Here is a 13,660-nt window from a genome sequence, read left to right as displayed (position 1 = left end):
TGAGGATGTGGTTTAGTTCCATAGTCAGGGCCTTGTCATCTGAGCAGATTAATTTTGCCCTGTTATATAGTGTTTTTATCACCCCATATTGTTGTGAGGGGGGGGGGGGATTGCTGGTGAATGTATCTGCCAGTGTGGGTGGGTTTTCTGTAAACAGAGAAAACCAAAGATCCATCAAGCTGGCGGGTAATTAAAGTGTCTAGGAAGGGGAGGGGGTGTTGTTTTCCTCTTTTTCTAAGGTGAACTGGACTCTGGGATGTTGGTTGTTTAAGTGTGTTAGGAAGGAGTGGAGTGAGTCTGAGCCATGTGGCCAAATAGCAAACACATCATCCACATAACGAAGCCAAATAGTGGGTTTTTGTGGGGTGGAGTTTAAGGCTTTTTCTTCAAATGTCTCCATAAAGAAATTGGCCAAGGTTGGGGAAAGTGGTGAACCCATGGCTGTCCCCTCTATCTGTTTGTAGAACTTTCCTTGCCAAACGAAATAGCCTGAGTTCATTGTGAACTGAAATAGGGCTGAGATATCGGGAGGAAACTTGGCTTGGATGAGCTCAAGAGTTTCTTTGAGTGGGACATTAGTGAATAGGGAGGAGACGTCAAAACTGACCATTATGTCAGTGTGTTGGAGTGTGAGGTTTTCTATACTGGCTTTAAAGTGGGCCGAGTTTTTTATGTGTGATGGTGTGTTGCCAGTGTAGTGTGTGAGCGTTTTGGCTAAATGTTTGGCTAATTTATATGTGGGGGAATCAATGCCATCCACTATGGGACGTAATGGCACATTTTGTTTATGTATTTTTGGGAGTCCATATAATCGAGGGGGTCTAGAGTTATAAGGTTTAAGCTTGTTGGTGACTTCCACAGGCCAAGAAGTGACTTTCTTAAGGAGTCTGTGGATAGTTCTAATCTGGGAGCTGGTCGGATTATATTCAATGGGGAGGTAAGTAGTACGGTCTCGTATTAAAGAATTTAGCTTACCTTTGTAGTCTTTTTGATTGAGTACCACAGTGGCGCTTCCCTTATCAGCTTTGGTGATTACTATTTTTTTGTTGTTTTTTAATTCTTGTAGGGCTGTATATTCGTTTTTGGATAAGTTGGATTTTGGAGGTTTGGCTTTAGTGAGAACACCGACTACATCCAGTCTCACGTTGTTGGCGATATGGATAGGCAGGTTGCGAATTCCACGCTCTATTTGGATCATGATTTCTTCAGCAGGAATCCTTTTTGGAGCTAGGGCGAAATTGTGACCACGTGAAAGTGCAGTGAGTGCTTCAGGCTTTAAAACTGCCGATGAGAGGTTGACTACTGTGTTAAAGATATCGAGGCAAATAAATCGCCTGACGTTCCTAAAACGCTGCCGGGATAACAAAGTGATTCCCAACTGTGTCAAATTGAAGCACCGTTTCACTTCCGAGAAAGCTCTACGCATTTATAACCGCACTAGCTTCGCCCTGTTAAGAGAACAAATTACCGCGATGCGCGTTCTCCTTGCCGACGAAAACAAAAACGTACGGGCGCTAGAGGAAGAGCTTTCTAACACACTCGGCCTTGATCTATGGTTGATACTTCATGACATATCATGCACATCGGCAAGAAAGGAATTCGAAAAAATACGTAGTCGGCACGTAAAAAAATACGAAAACCTGACCAAGACTTCTACTTCTGTACCCCAGCCACCACTTAACACAGTAGTCAACCTCTCGTCGGCAGTTTTAAAGCCTGAAGCACTCACCGCACTTTCACGTGGTCACAATTTCGCCCTAGCTCCAAAAAGGATTCCTGCTGAAGAAATCATGATCCAAATAGAGCGTGGAATTCGCAACCTGCCTATCCATATCGCCAACAACGTGAGACTGGATGTAGTCGGTGTTCTCACTAAAGCCAAACCTCCAAAATCCAACTTATCCAAAAACGAATATACAGCCCTACAAGAATTAAAAAACAACAAAAAAATAGTAATCACCAAAGCTGATAAGGGAAGCGCCACTGTGGTACTCAATCAAAAAGACTACAAAGGTAAGCTAAATTCTTTAATACGAGACCGTACTACTTACCTCCCCATTGAATATAATCCGACCAGCTCCCAGATTAGAACTATCCACAGACTCCTTAAGAAAGTCACTTCTTGGCCTGTGGAAGTCACCAACAAGCTTAAACCTTATAACTCTAGACCCCCCCCCCCCGATTATATGGACTCCCAAAAATACATAAACAAAATGTGCCATTACGTCCCATAGTAGATGGCATTGATTCCCCCACATATAAATTAGCCAAACATTTAGCCAAAACGCTCACACACTACACTGGCAACACACCATCACACATAAAAAACTCGGCCCACTTTAAAGCCAGTATAGAAAACCTCACACTCCAACACACTGACATAATGGTCAGTTTTGACGTCTCCTCCCTATTCACTAATGTCCCACTCAAAGAAACTCTTGAGCTCATCCAAGCCAAGTTTCCTCCCGATATCTCAGCCCTATTTCAGTTCACAATGAACTCAGGCTATTTCGTTTGGCAAGGAAAGTTCTACAAACAGATAGAGGGGACAGCCATGGGTTCACCACTTTCCCCACCCTTGGCCAATTTCTTTATGCAGACATTTGAAGAAAAAGCCTTAAACTCCGCCCCACAAAAACCCACTATTTGGCTTCGTTATGTGGATGATGTGTTTGCTATTTGGCCACATGGCTCAGACTCACTCCACTCCTTCCTAACACACTTAAACAACCAACATCCCAGAGTCCAGTTCACCTTAGAAAAAGAGGAAAACAACACCCCCTCCCCTTCCTAGACACTTTAATCACCCGCCAGCTTGATGGATCTTTGGTTTTCTCTGTTTACAGAAAACCCACCCACACTGGCAGATACATTCACCAGCAATCCCCCCCCCCCCTCAGAACAATATGGGGTGATAAAAACACTATATAACAGGGCAAAATTAATCTGCTCAGATGACAAGGCCCTGACTATGGAACTAAACCACATCCTCAACACTTTCTTAGCCAATGGCTATAACCCCAAAAAAATCCAAAAAATACTAAAACCTGAAAACCACAACCCCCCTCCCCCCCTCAACAATAAAGACTACACCAAGTCTATCACTATCCCCTACATCCAGGGCACCTCTGAAAAAATAACTAATATCCTCAAGAAATATGGCCTTACTTCCTGTTACAGACCATATAAAAAGTTGGCATCCCTTATCCGCTCTACCAAAGACCAACCACTCCCCCTAGACCTACCTGGTGTATACCAGGTCCCTTGCAGCTGCAAATTGTTCTACTTTGGCCAAACAGGCAGAACAACAAATATCAGGATTTCAGAACACCAAGACTACATCCGGTTTCACCAGTACAGCCGCTCTGGGCTGGCAGACCATGCCTTAGATACCCACCATAAAATTCGTTGGAAGAAGACAAAAATAATCCATCGCAGCAAGTTTAAATACAAAAGATTATTCAAAGAATCTTCAGCAGCTCTAAAAAACGTTCCTAACCTCAACAAATTTGGCTGCATGAAACTGCCCCAAATTTGGGAGACCTTCATTATGAGAACTTCAGCCCAACGGCCAAGACTACCAAATCAGCCCGCAAGAGGGCACCATTAGGACTTTAGGAACAAAATTAGTGTCTTAATTTCTTCCTCATTTGCTTTATTAGTTCCTTTAGTGCACATACCATATCTTTATGTTCCTGAAGATGACAATGTGACATTGTCGAAATATAGAAGTGATTCATTAAAGTTATCTTTAATTAATTTACTTTATATGCGTTGTTAATTCCGTGAATTAATTACCAGTTATTAGCATTGTAGTGTTATCAAGATCTCTCTTAAATTACTGACAGACAATCTGATGAGATGTTATGATTCCACAGTTTAGTAGTGTTCTTGAAAAGACAGTCCTGAAGAGAAAAATAATTAAGAGCTTATAACTAAAAATATAAGATAGGTGTTTTTTCTTATCATATGGATGTTATCAAAAGTTCTCTGAAAAATTTAAGAGAATAAAAAAATAGGCCTTTCGTATACATTATCATCAGCACTGTGTGGCCATTTTTCATGATCTTATCTTCAGATTAAGATTTTAATAGTGGACTGTGCTTTTTACAGTGTTGAGTGAGGTTATTCGTATATCTGTTTGTATACATAACAATGTGAAAATGGAAAAGTTTATACTTTGTGATTTCGTTTTTGTATATTTTTTTGAATATTTACAGTTTTTAACTTGAAATTAAATGTACAGTATGTAATCATACTTTGCTCTCTTGAACTATATTTCTGTATATTTTTAATATATAATTTATGACTTGATATTAAACTGAAGGTATATAAAGGAGTGTCTAAAATTCTTAAAGAAATAAAAGATGTAAACAGAAATGAACCAACAGTACCTGAATAGAAATATTATGATACACAACACATTTTATTAATCAATTTTAACATTTTATAGTCTGTCCACAGTTGAGAGAATTGTAGCTGGCAGAGTGCCAAGAAGAGTCAATTCATGTTGAAGGGAAGCAAAGAATAAGGGATGTACGAATTCATTAGCAACACATGAAATCATGTGCTAATAAACACTCATCAAATAATGGATTGATTATCCTATTATTAAAATGGATTTGTCTTCTTCTGCCATGCACAGAAGTGTCGAGGATTCTCTCATCTGTGGTCGAACTATATATATATATATATAGAGAGAGAGAGAGAATTGTTACAATGTATACACAGTTGTATACGTGATGTATACACAGAATTCCTTGAATTTCTGAATTCCTTAAATAATTTAATAGTCAGGATTGTTATTATTAACATATATATATATTTTAGAGTCACCTAAGGGTCAAAGCTAGATAACTGGAAGGAGACCTCAGTGTAGCCTTTTAAGGAATGAGAAGAACTAAATGGGGTTTCTGACCTGATATCTACTTTTTACCTTCTTATGGTATACTTCATTATTAGATATCTAATCTGAACACTGAACGAATAAGGATAGATTGGTAATTTGGAATTTAGTTGATCAAATTGTATTTTTATTGGCTTAAACTAAAACAAAATGATGGTATAGCATGATGGCATTTCATTCTGGATGGGGCATCACCTAGTTAAACAAGGAACAGTCAATGGAACAAAACTCCAAATCACCATCAGCATAATTCAGAATTGTCACTATCACTGTAAGAGACATCGATGGAAAGGAAATGTAACTGACAGCAGAATTGGTGAAGTACCAGGTTGGCATAATTGATGTTAATGAAACAAAGAAGGCAAAAACAGCAAGATTCTTCTAAATAACAAATGCAAGTTGGTATATTCAGGTAATGATCAGGGAAAAGAAGGAGTAGCTATAGTACTCAACACTAAACACAAATGTAATCTTGAATGGCAGGCAATATCAAGTGGAGTGATGTAAGCAAGTATCAAATTGGGACTTTTGACAAATTTCTGCCTAGGAATTTATGGAAGATTCTACTAAGGAAGAAATGGAGGAATTCTTTGAATCATTTGAAAAAAGTCATTGACAAAAAAAAAAAAAAGGAAAAGTTGGTCCTTGTTGGATTGCTAAACATCAGAGTATAAAATAATACAAACATATTTGCCAGCCTGGCTTGGTGCGTGTTCGAATCTCTCCATGGGCATGGATGTTTGTGATTGTCTGTGGAAATTTGGATCAGAAAGAAAGTTATTAATAATAGTACCTACTGGATTTCTGCTTGGTATATTATTATTATTTTATTATTATTATTATCCTAAGATTCCATGGAGTCACAGACTCATCTGGGACGTTCCTTTTGTCATACACACAGCTCATCATACCCTTAAACACATTCAAGTTCTCTGCAGAGACAAATGTAGAGAATTTCTTGTGCTCTCAGGCAATGCATTCCAATCCTTCACAACACTCCATGCAAAAAACCTGCTTCACACTCCCCTGCTCACACCCTCCTTATACAGCATTGTCCTCTGCATCATTGCCAGAATTTGTTGGGGTGTCCTCACAGTTTTGGCAATATGTCCTCTAAATTTTAGATCCTTATCCACCATCGCCCCAAGATCTCTTATTTCCTCCACCTCTAACAATATATCCTCACCGAGAGTAATTTCTACATACTATCTTTGTTTTCCCAATTTTAAAACCTTACATTTTGCAACATTGAATTGGTATTCCTATTCCTGCGCCCATTCACTCAGTCTCTTCAAGTCTTCTTGTAAGGTCACAGCATCTTCTTTATTCATAGTTAATCCCAAGTTTTCCTCATCTGTAAACAACTGAATCTTCCCCAATATCATTAACATACAGGTTAAACAGCAATGGCTCTAAAACAAATTCCCAAAGCACACCACTAGTGACTTTTCTCTTCTGGAATATTGCTCTCCCTTACACAACTTGTTAATACCTATCAGACAGCCAATGGACAAGTCGTTACTAATACCACAGTCATTTTATGCCACATGTGCATAAAATTTACATGGAGAGAAGAAAGAAATAAGAAGTCTCATTGACTTTGACTTGAACTGTAGACTCAAATATAAAAATATTATCCAAGAAAAAATGAAGGAATTTGAATACTCATTGACAAACTCTCAAGAAAACATTGATCGATTCAGCCAGGTTAGGTTGTCTGCAAGGATAGAAAATTTAGAACTACATGGTGGATGCAAGAAGTTTAAAGAGGCAGGCAGCCCCTGGAAAAGAAGAAAGCATATTGAAAGTTACTAGTAAATAAGTCAACATGTGCATATAAAAAAAGCAAAGTGTTGTGTAAAAGTAGTTATGGGAAGACTTTGGTAGCAATATAGAAGATAAATGTCTTCTACATTCCTACAAAACACCTGGAGACTACTGGGGGGGGGGGCTTAGAAATGGAGGAAGGAGTACTGTAAAAGAATCAAAAAGGATAACAGCGCCATGAAAACTGAAGGTAAAGATATTTTAGATGTCTGGAGTAATAATTGAAAGATTTCTAAATGAAAGAAGTAATCACAGAACAATAGTGATAGAAAATATTCAAGAAAATTGCAATCAATATGCAAAGTAGAAAAAAAAAACATTAAAAACCTGAAGTGTGTAAATGCAGCTGGAGTAGATGATATTAGACCAGAAATGCTCAAATATATAGGCATAAAAGTTTTACTGTGGCTACACTGCTTAATTTAGAAGACTTGTTAGAAGAATTCTAGATGATTCTAGAAACTATCCCTTATGCCCCTCTGTTAAAAGGAGAAATACGACTGAATGTGAAAATTACAGAATAACTTTCCTTATTGAGTGTTCCAGGAAGGATTTATGCAAGCATGGGAAGATGCTACAAAAAATTGTTGAAGTGACACTTGGATAACTGCAAGCTAATTTCAGGCAAAATATTGGTTATCCGGATCAGAATCTTCACTTTAAAACAATTAGTTGAGAAACCACAAAAACATAAAATGTCGAAAAGGCATAAGATGTGGAATAATAAGATAACATGTGGAAAAGACATATGAGAAAGCACTAAGTGAAATGCTGTTCAAAATACTATATAGGTAGTTCTCACTTTACAAATTCCTGCTTTAAGAATTTTTTTGGATCGGAATTTTTATTTTAAATTGTGTGCTGCAAAGGCGATTAGGGGTGTGTACGGGGAATTACACAGCATGTAATGATCAGAACAGGCCTTGGCGACGTGAGTGTGTTATTCGTAGTTTTCTTCAACTACACTTGATTTTTTATTTTGTTTTCTTTTTAATTATAACCCTTTCACTTTTCCAACAATGGGTTCCCTATTTGAAGATTGGCTTATGCATCACTTTGTTCTTCCTGAAGTGAGACTTTATTGTGAGAAAAAACAAATTCCATTTAAAGTACTTCTGATAATTGACAATGCACCTAGCCACTCCTCATCACTAGCTTACATTTGCTCTAATGTAAAAATGATCTCTTTACCTCCAAATACAACTTCTCTTTTACAACCAATGGATCAGGGTGTGATTGCGACATTTAAAGCACATTATCTCAAAGAGATTATGTTTGAAATGTTAATAGAAGCAACTGATAAAGATGGAAGCTTTTCTATCAGAGAGTTTTGGAAGAGATTCAACATTTTAGACACAATTCGGGTAAGCAGAGCGCCTGGCATAAAGTTTCCAAAAAAACTACAAAAGGAGTATGGCATAACACCATTAAGCTTGAGCTGCAAAGAAAGAAACAACTGTGGAGGGAATTTAAGGAGAAAGGTGACCTGCAGGCACATGAAAAGTGTAAAGCTCAGCCCAGAAACTTAACTAGTGTGGTAAGAAAAGCAAAAGCAGATTATGAAAGGAAATTAGTAATCTATGTAAGAGGCAAGCATAGATCCCATTATAAATTTGAATAAACATTCAAATTTATAATGGGATCTATTTATAAATCGGAATGACTGTATATCTATATCAAAAATCTGGGAAAGTCTAATCAGGATAACTCATTAATTCATATTAATTTTGTTATTTAATATTATTAATTAATATCTTTATTTCAATCATGTCTCTGCTTAATAATATTCCCTTTAATACTTAGTGATATAACATCACGCGGCTTGTTCTATTTTTAAATGATCTATTGTTAGTATTCCACCTTGTATTTTTTTTTAAACTGTTCTTGTAGTGCCACTGAAGATGGTCTGCTTTTTCCAGACCAAAATATTTGGTTAATTAAATATCTTTCTTGTGTTTACGTGCTTATATTATTCAGTCTTTATGTCACAAGGATCCTTAAAACATCAAACAATGAGTTGTTGATTCAAATCCTGCTGTGGGACTTGGAATGCTTTGTGATTTTTTAGTGGAGAAGAATGCATTGTTTAGGATGAGAGCATTGCCTTGCTTATTGATTTAAAGTAGCTTGAGTTCCAAACTCAAGTTTGAGTTTGAAAAAGTTCCATGTTTGGTTTCTAGAGCAGACTTTCTGAATTATGTAAAAGATATCAATAAAAAATAATAAAAAGAAAAGAAAAAAAAACTCAGCCCATTCAGTCATAATGTACTATAGGTTTACCACCTTATGTGATGAAAGTCACATTAAAAAAATTTATCTTGAAAAATTTTTACAAGATAAGCAATGACAGAACAAGGGTAGTAAATATTCTGAGAAGTACAATCAGGAAATATGTAGCAATTGTGAGGCAAGAAAAAAGCCATCAGAAACCTGAATAAAGAAAGGAAGCTGAAGCAGATGATATTTGAGAGCATTGCCTTGCTTATTTCTTATCAGAAATGCTCAGATATGGAAGAATAAAAGTTATATAGTGGCTATACTGCATAATTCAGAATTATGGATGATTGCACCAGAGTTCTCATAGTATTTATCTTTGAAAAAGGGAAATAAAACTGAAGGCTTAAATGACAGAGGAATTTTCCTATTGAGTGTTCCAAGTAAGATTTATGCAAGCTTACTGTTAAGAAAAATTGTGGAATAAAAACTTGGAAAAAAAAATTTCAGGCCAAACAGGAATTTGTAGGATCATATTTTACTTTTAGACAAAGAATTAAGAAATCATGAGAACATAATGGATCTATATAAGCGCCTCCGTAGCGCAATTGGAAGAACGACGGTACATTGCGCCCTTCGATTGGAATAGGCCTAAGTTCGATTCTCGTCGCGACGGGAGGAATCTTTATCTGGTCGATTTCAATCGATGGTGAGTTAGCTGATCTCATACGGGGGTAGCAGGGTTTTTTTCTCCCGGAAACTCGGGTTTTTCATCCCGCATACATACAAATCGGCCCTTCAGAACACACGCAATTTACAGACAAAAATTACTAGTGGTGGTGGTGTTGGAGGTGGGCAGTAGATGGCGTTGATTCGTAGTAGAGGTAAGGTGTAGAGATAGTTGAAGATGTCCTCCCGCGATGAGTCTTCGGACTCCTTGGAGGTATCAGGAATAATAATAATAATAATATATTTAAGTTTCATAGATCAGGAAAAAACATGATAATGCTCTTCTAATTGCCACACTTATATATGATGTAAATGGAACATTATTCACATCAATATAAAGCCTATACTCAAAGTATAAATCAACAGTTGAAGAATGTATGGCAATATGGTTTGATGTAAAATCTGGCATAAGATAAGAGTGCATACTATCTCCACTGTTATCCATCATCTGTTTGGTGTGAAATGAAAGTGGCATTTAACTTGATATCAAAATTCGAGACATTAATGTCAGCCTTTTATTAAATAACTGCTCTAAGAAATTTGGTATGAATGTCTGTGATAGAAAGAGAAAATAGGCAAACACATGGAAAACATAAGATACAATCTCAGTGCAAAAATTTATAGAACAAGTAAGATAGTTCAGCTATTATGCACGCTATTTAGTGAAGATTTCCTAGGTGATGCCCCAGCATCCTTATTGTACCATCATATCTCACTGGTTTTAGCCAATACAGAAATAAGCTAGATCAGTTAAAATTTCATCCTTATTCATTCAGTATTCAGGTGAATAATTCATAATGGGATGCACTGCAATTAAGCAGCTCTAAATAAAATTTTGTTTTCTTAATGTTGCTAGTGAAATGATCTAGTTATGACCAAAAAAAAAAAAAAAATGCATTACTGTTATTAAATCATCTTGCTAATAACTGCACATCTCTTCAGCAATCATGAATCAAGGGCTACTTTAACATTAACTTTGAAAGCAACTGACAGTACCATAATCCATTTCACCACATTAATGTTAAGTTGACAGCTCTTATAATTGTTTATATAAGGATGGTATTTTATTGACTACAGTGAAATTTTTATTGTCAGTATTTCCAATGTTTTTGAAGAACTTCATGTCTCAGACAGAGTTACGTTCTTTAAACAACTCTACCAAGTAAATGTACTTTAGTAAAAATCCACTGAGTATGTTTATGACATGTCAATCCATTTTTGGCTTTATGTTCTTGAGACATCATTTTGTTTTATCTAATTTTGTCACAACAAATGACTGGAAGGAAACTAAATTGAAAATATTTGACAGATTATAATACAGATCCTAATTATCATATTTCATTAAATTTAATCCATCCTGTGCAGAATTATTGATGTCTGTCTGTATCATTTCACCAATACAAAATGTGTTGATTGAAAGCAAAACGAAATCCCGTGGACTTTTTTTGTATCTTAAATCCCAAATTTTATTAAATTCCATCCAACAAGAGTAGATTACTGCAACATATCATTTTCACATTTTATTCCGTCCTTTGTACCCCAGCAAATGGCCTAATTAATAACAAGTATTGGAATGGCCTAACAAATTTTTATATGAATCTAAATTCAGCCAGTCTGCCCAGAGTCTTAGAATAACTATATGACTCTTTCATAATGGCTCTAAGGTAAAGGATTTCATTTAATTATGAATATTGAATGCAATGTTTAAAATGAAGAAAAAAATTTTGGTACTTAAATCTGTTTATTTACAAACACATGCATTTTACTATATATACATTCAAAAACGGTTACTTTTTTTGAGAATTTTTGAAAGGCCACACACTATCTTCTGAAGTATTATTCTGTTAATCTGATTTTGATGGGTTCTCTCTTTATAGCCAAATTTTTTGTGCATATTTTTCAGAATTGCTCATTTCGTCCACAATTTTTCATCATTAGCCTCTCACTTTTTTTTTTTCTTTTTTTTTTTAATGTGATACTCACCCATAAAAGTTTGTAAACTTAGAATACATTAATGACATGGCGATAATGTATTCAAACGACTCATTGTGGGAGTTCCTACTGCCACTTTACATAGTTTATCATTTATGCCTTAAACTCATTTGTTGTCCCTGTACTCACCACACTCTCAGGCAATGTTCCAATTTCCCTCCACTCTTCATGCAAAACACTTACCTGTAACCTCTCCCCCTGCACATACCCTTGTTGGATTCTGATTATGTAGAGATTAGAGTAATTATTATTTGCTTCAGAATCCAAAGGCTAGACTTGTGAACATTATTTAATGTAAATAACTTATTTTATAATTTAATATTCATATAACTACCTTAATTTTGTCTAATATTTAATTATTTAATCAAAGATATATGTATTAATAATGAAAAGACTGTATTAAATATTAAGCTATTTTAATTATCACTATGTTAATATTATAAGAACTTGTATTTGATAATTTAACTGCACATTAATTGAAATGTTAATATTCTCTATTTATTCCTATTTGTAGAAGTTTAACGTTATGCAATAGCTCAATTTTATTATGTTTTGTTTTGTTGTCATGGAGACGCATGTAAGTAAGCGAGCACGAGTTTGGAATACCACGTGAGGAGAATGCTGAAAATTATTGAAAAGAGTTTTAGTCAAAGAAATCACGAGAACAATTTAGACGGGAAGAACGCATATATAAAGGAGGAACGCGGAAAATAAAGATAGAGAGGAAACAGAGAGAGAGAGGATTGGCATTGGGTTGGAATCGGAGCATTGGGCATTCGAGAATCAGAGTGCGATATTAGAGAGTCGGCAGGTCACTCAAGCAGCTATTTTAAGTCTACTAGTCGAGAAGCAGTTAGCTAATAAGTTGTAGAATAACAATTATAGCTACGAAAAACAGCTGAGAGACTATTAAATAGACTAGCGATACTTGAGTTGAGATTTAATTTCAGCGCCGACCTTTCAAGGACATACGGAACCTTGAAGCAAAGCACGAAGTTTCTAGAGAATAGTAGAGGCTGTGAAGTTGAAGTTTACCGTTAGCTGTGTTTAGAATTAAAGTGCCTAAAGAATTATTTGAATGCAGGAGGAATGAACAACTGTGCATATAAACCTCAAGATAAGGAATTATTGTGTATTGCCTTAATTCATGAGTGATCAGTGTACTTCATGCAAGAACGTTAGTTTATGTGTATAGTGACCGATGATTAATTCAGTTATTGCTTAGAAGATTTATTTAATGAGTGCCATATACTGTTTAAGTGTTTACAGTTATAAAAAGTGTTTACGTATAAGTAGATGAAGAAAAAAGATTATCGGTAAGATTATTCCAACCTTTAATCTTTCTATACAGAGAAGTGTGCCAGTTTCATCCTAGAATTTCCTTATACTAACAGTAACTATTGGAGAGAATTAGCTGAAGTGTAAAATTAAAATTGTTTGTTTGTGAAGAGGTGTTACTGCAATTTTTATTGTATTTGGAACTTAAGGAACTGCGAGAAGACTGTATTATAGAGATAACAGATTTACCATTGTCTGAATTTGTATGATTGTACTTATCAGAGAAGCTAAAATGTTTGTTATCTTAATTACTGATTTGAAGTTAAGTGTAATATTTGTGATTTTAAAATTAAATGTTTGTTTTTGTTAATCAAAAGTTGTTTTGCCTGAATCTCTTTTACTGCACCATTCATAAAATATTCGAACCAAAGTGGGTGAATTAAGTAAGTTAAATATTCTCGGCCAGTATATATAATAACAACATATAAAGGAAGGGTAGTTGAGAGTTGATTTATCTTCAATTCTTGAACTAATTCAGATATAAAGTGGCACAGTCTTTAAATATAAATTTTCTTTATATTTGAATTAGAAATCAACTTACAACTTATCAATTAGTTAAGAACATCGTAATAGTAATCATGTCGGATCCAAAGTATAGATTGAGAACAAGTAGGACCCAACACCCTCCTTATGCAGCTTCTAGGAATGGTCTCT

At 35.5% G+C, this 13,660-nt stretch overlaps 1 protein-coding gene across 1 annotated transcript in view; it reads left to right on the top strand.

The window, feature by feature from the left end:
• The window catches only part of Sting (transmembrane protein sting), a 200,996-nt gene extending 187,729 nt beyond the window's left edge, over positions 1–13,267 (top strand). The window contains exon 8 of the mRNA XM_090412036.1: positions 12,240–13,267. Coding sequence (XP_090268162.1) covers positions 12,240–12,253 — 14 coding nt within the window. The 3' untranslated portion in view covers positions 12,254–13,267. The remainder of the gene's footprint in view (positions 1–12,239) is intronic.
• The last annotated feature ends 393 nt before the right edge of the window (positions 13,268–13,660 follow it).

This window comes from Typopeltis vanoorti, chromosome 22 (assembly GCF_054136105.1).
Source record: "Typopeltis vanoorti isolate ZY-2024b chromosome 22, IOZ_Tvanoo_1.0, whole genome shotgun sequence".
NCBI lineage: Eukaryota > Metazoa > Arthropoda > Arachnida > Uropygi > Thelyphonidae > Typopeltis > Typopeltis vanoorti.
This window is presented reverse-complemented; position numbering and strand designations above follow the sequence as displayed.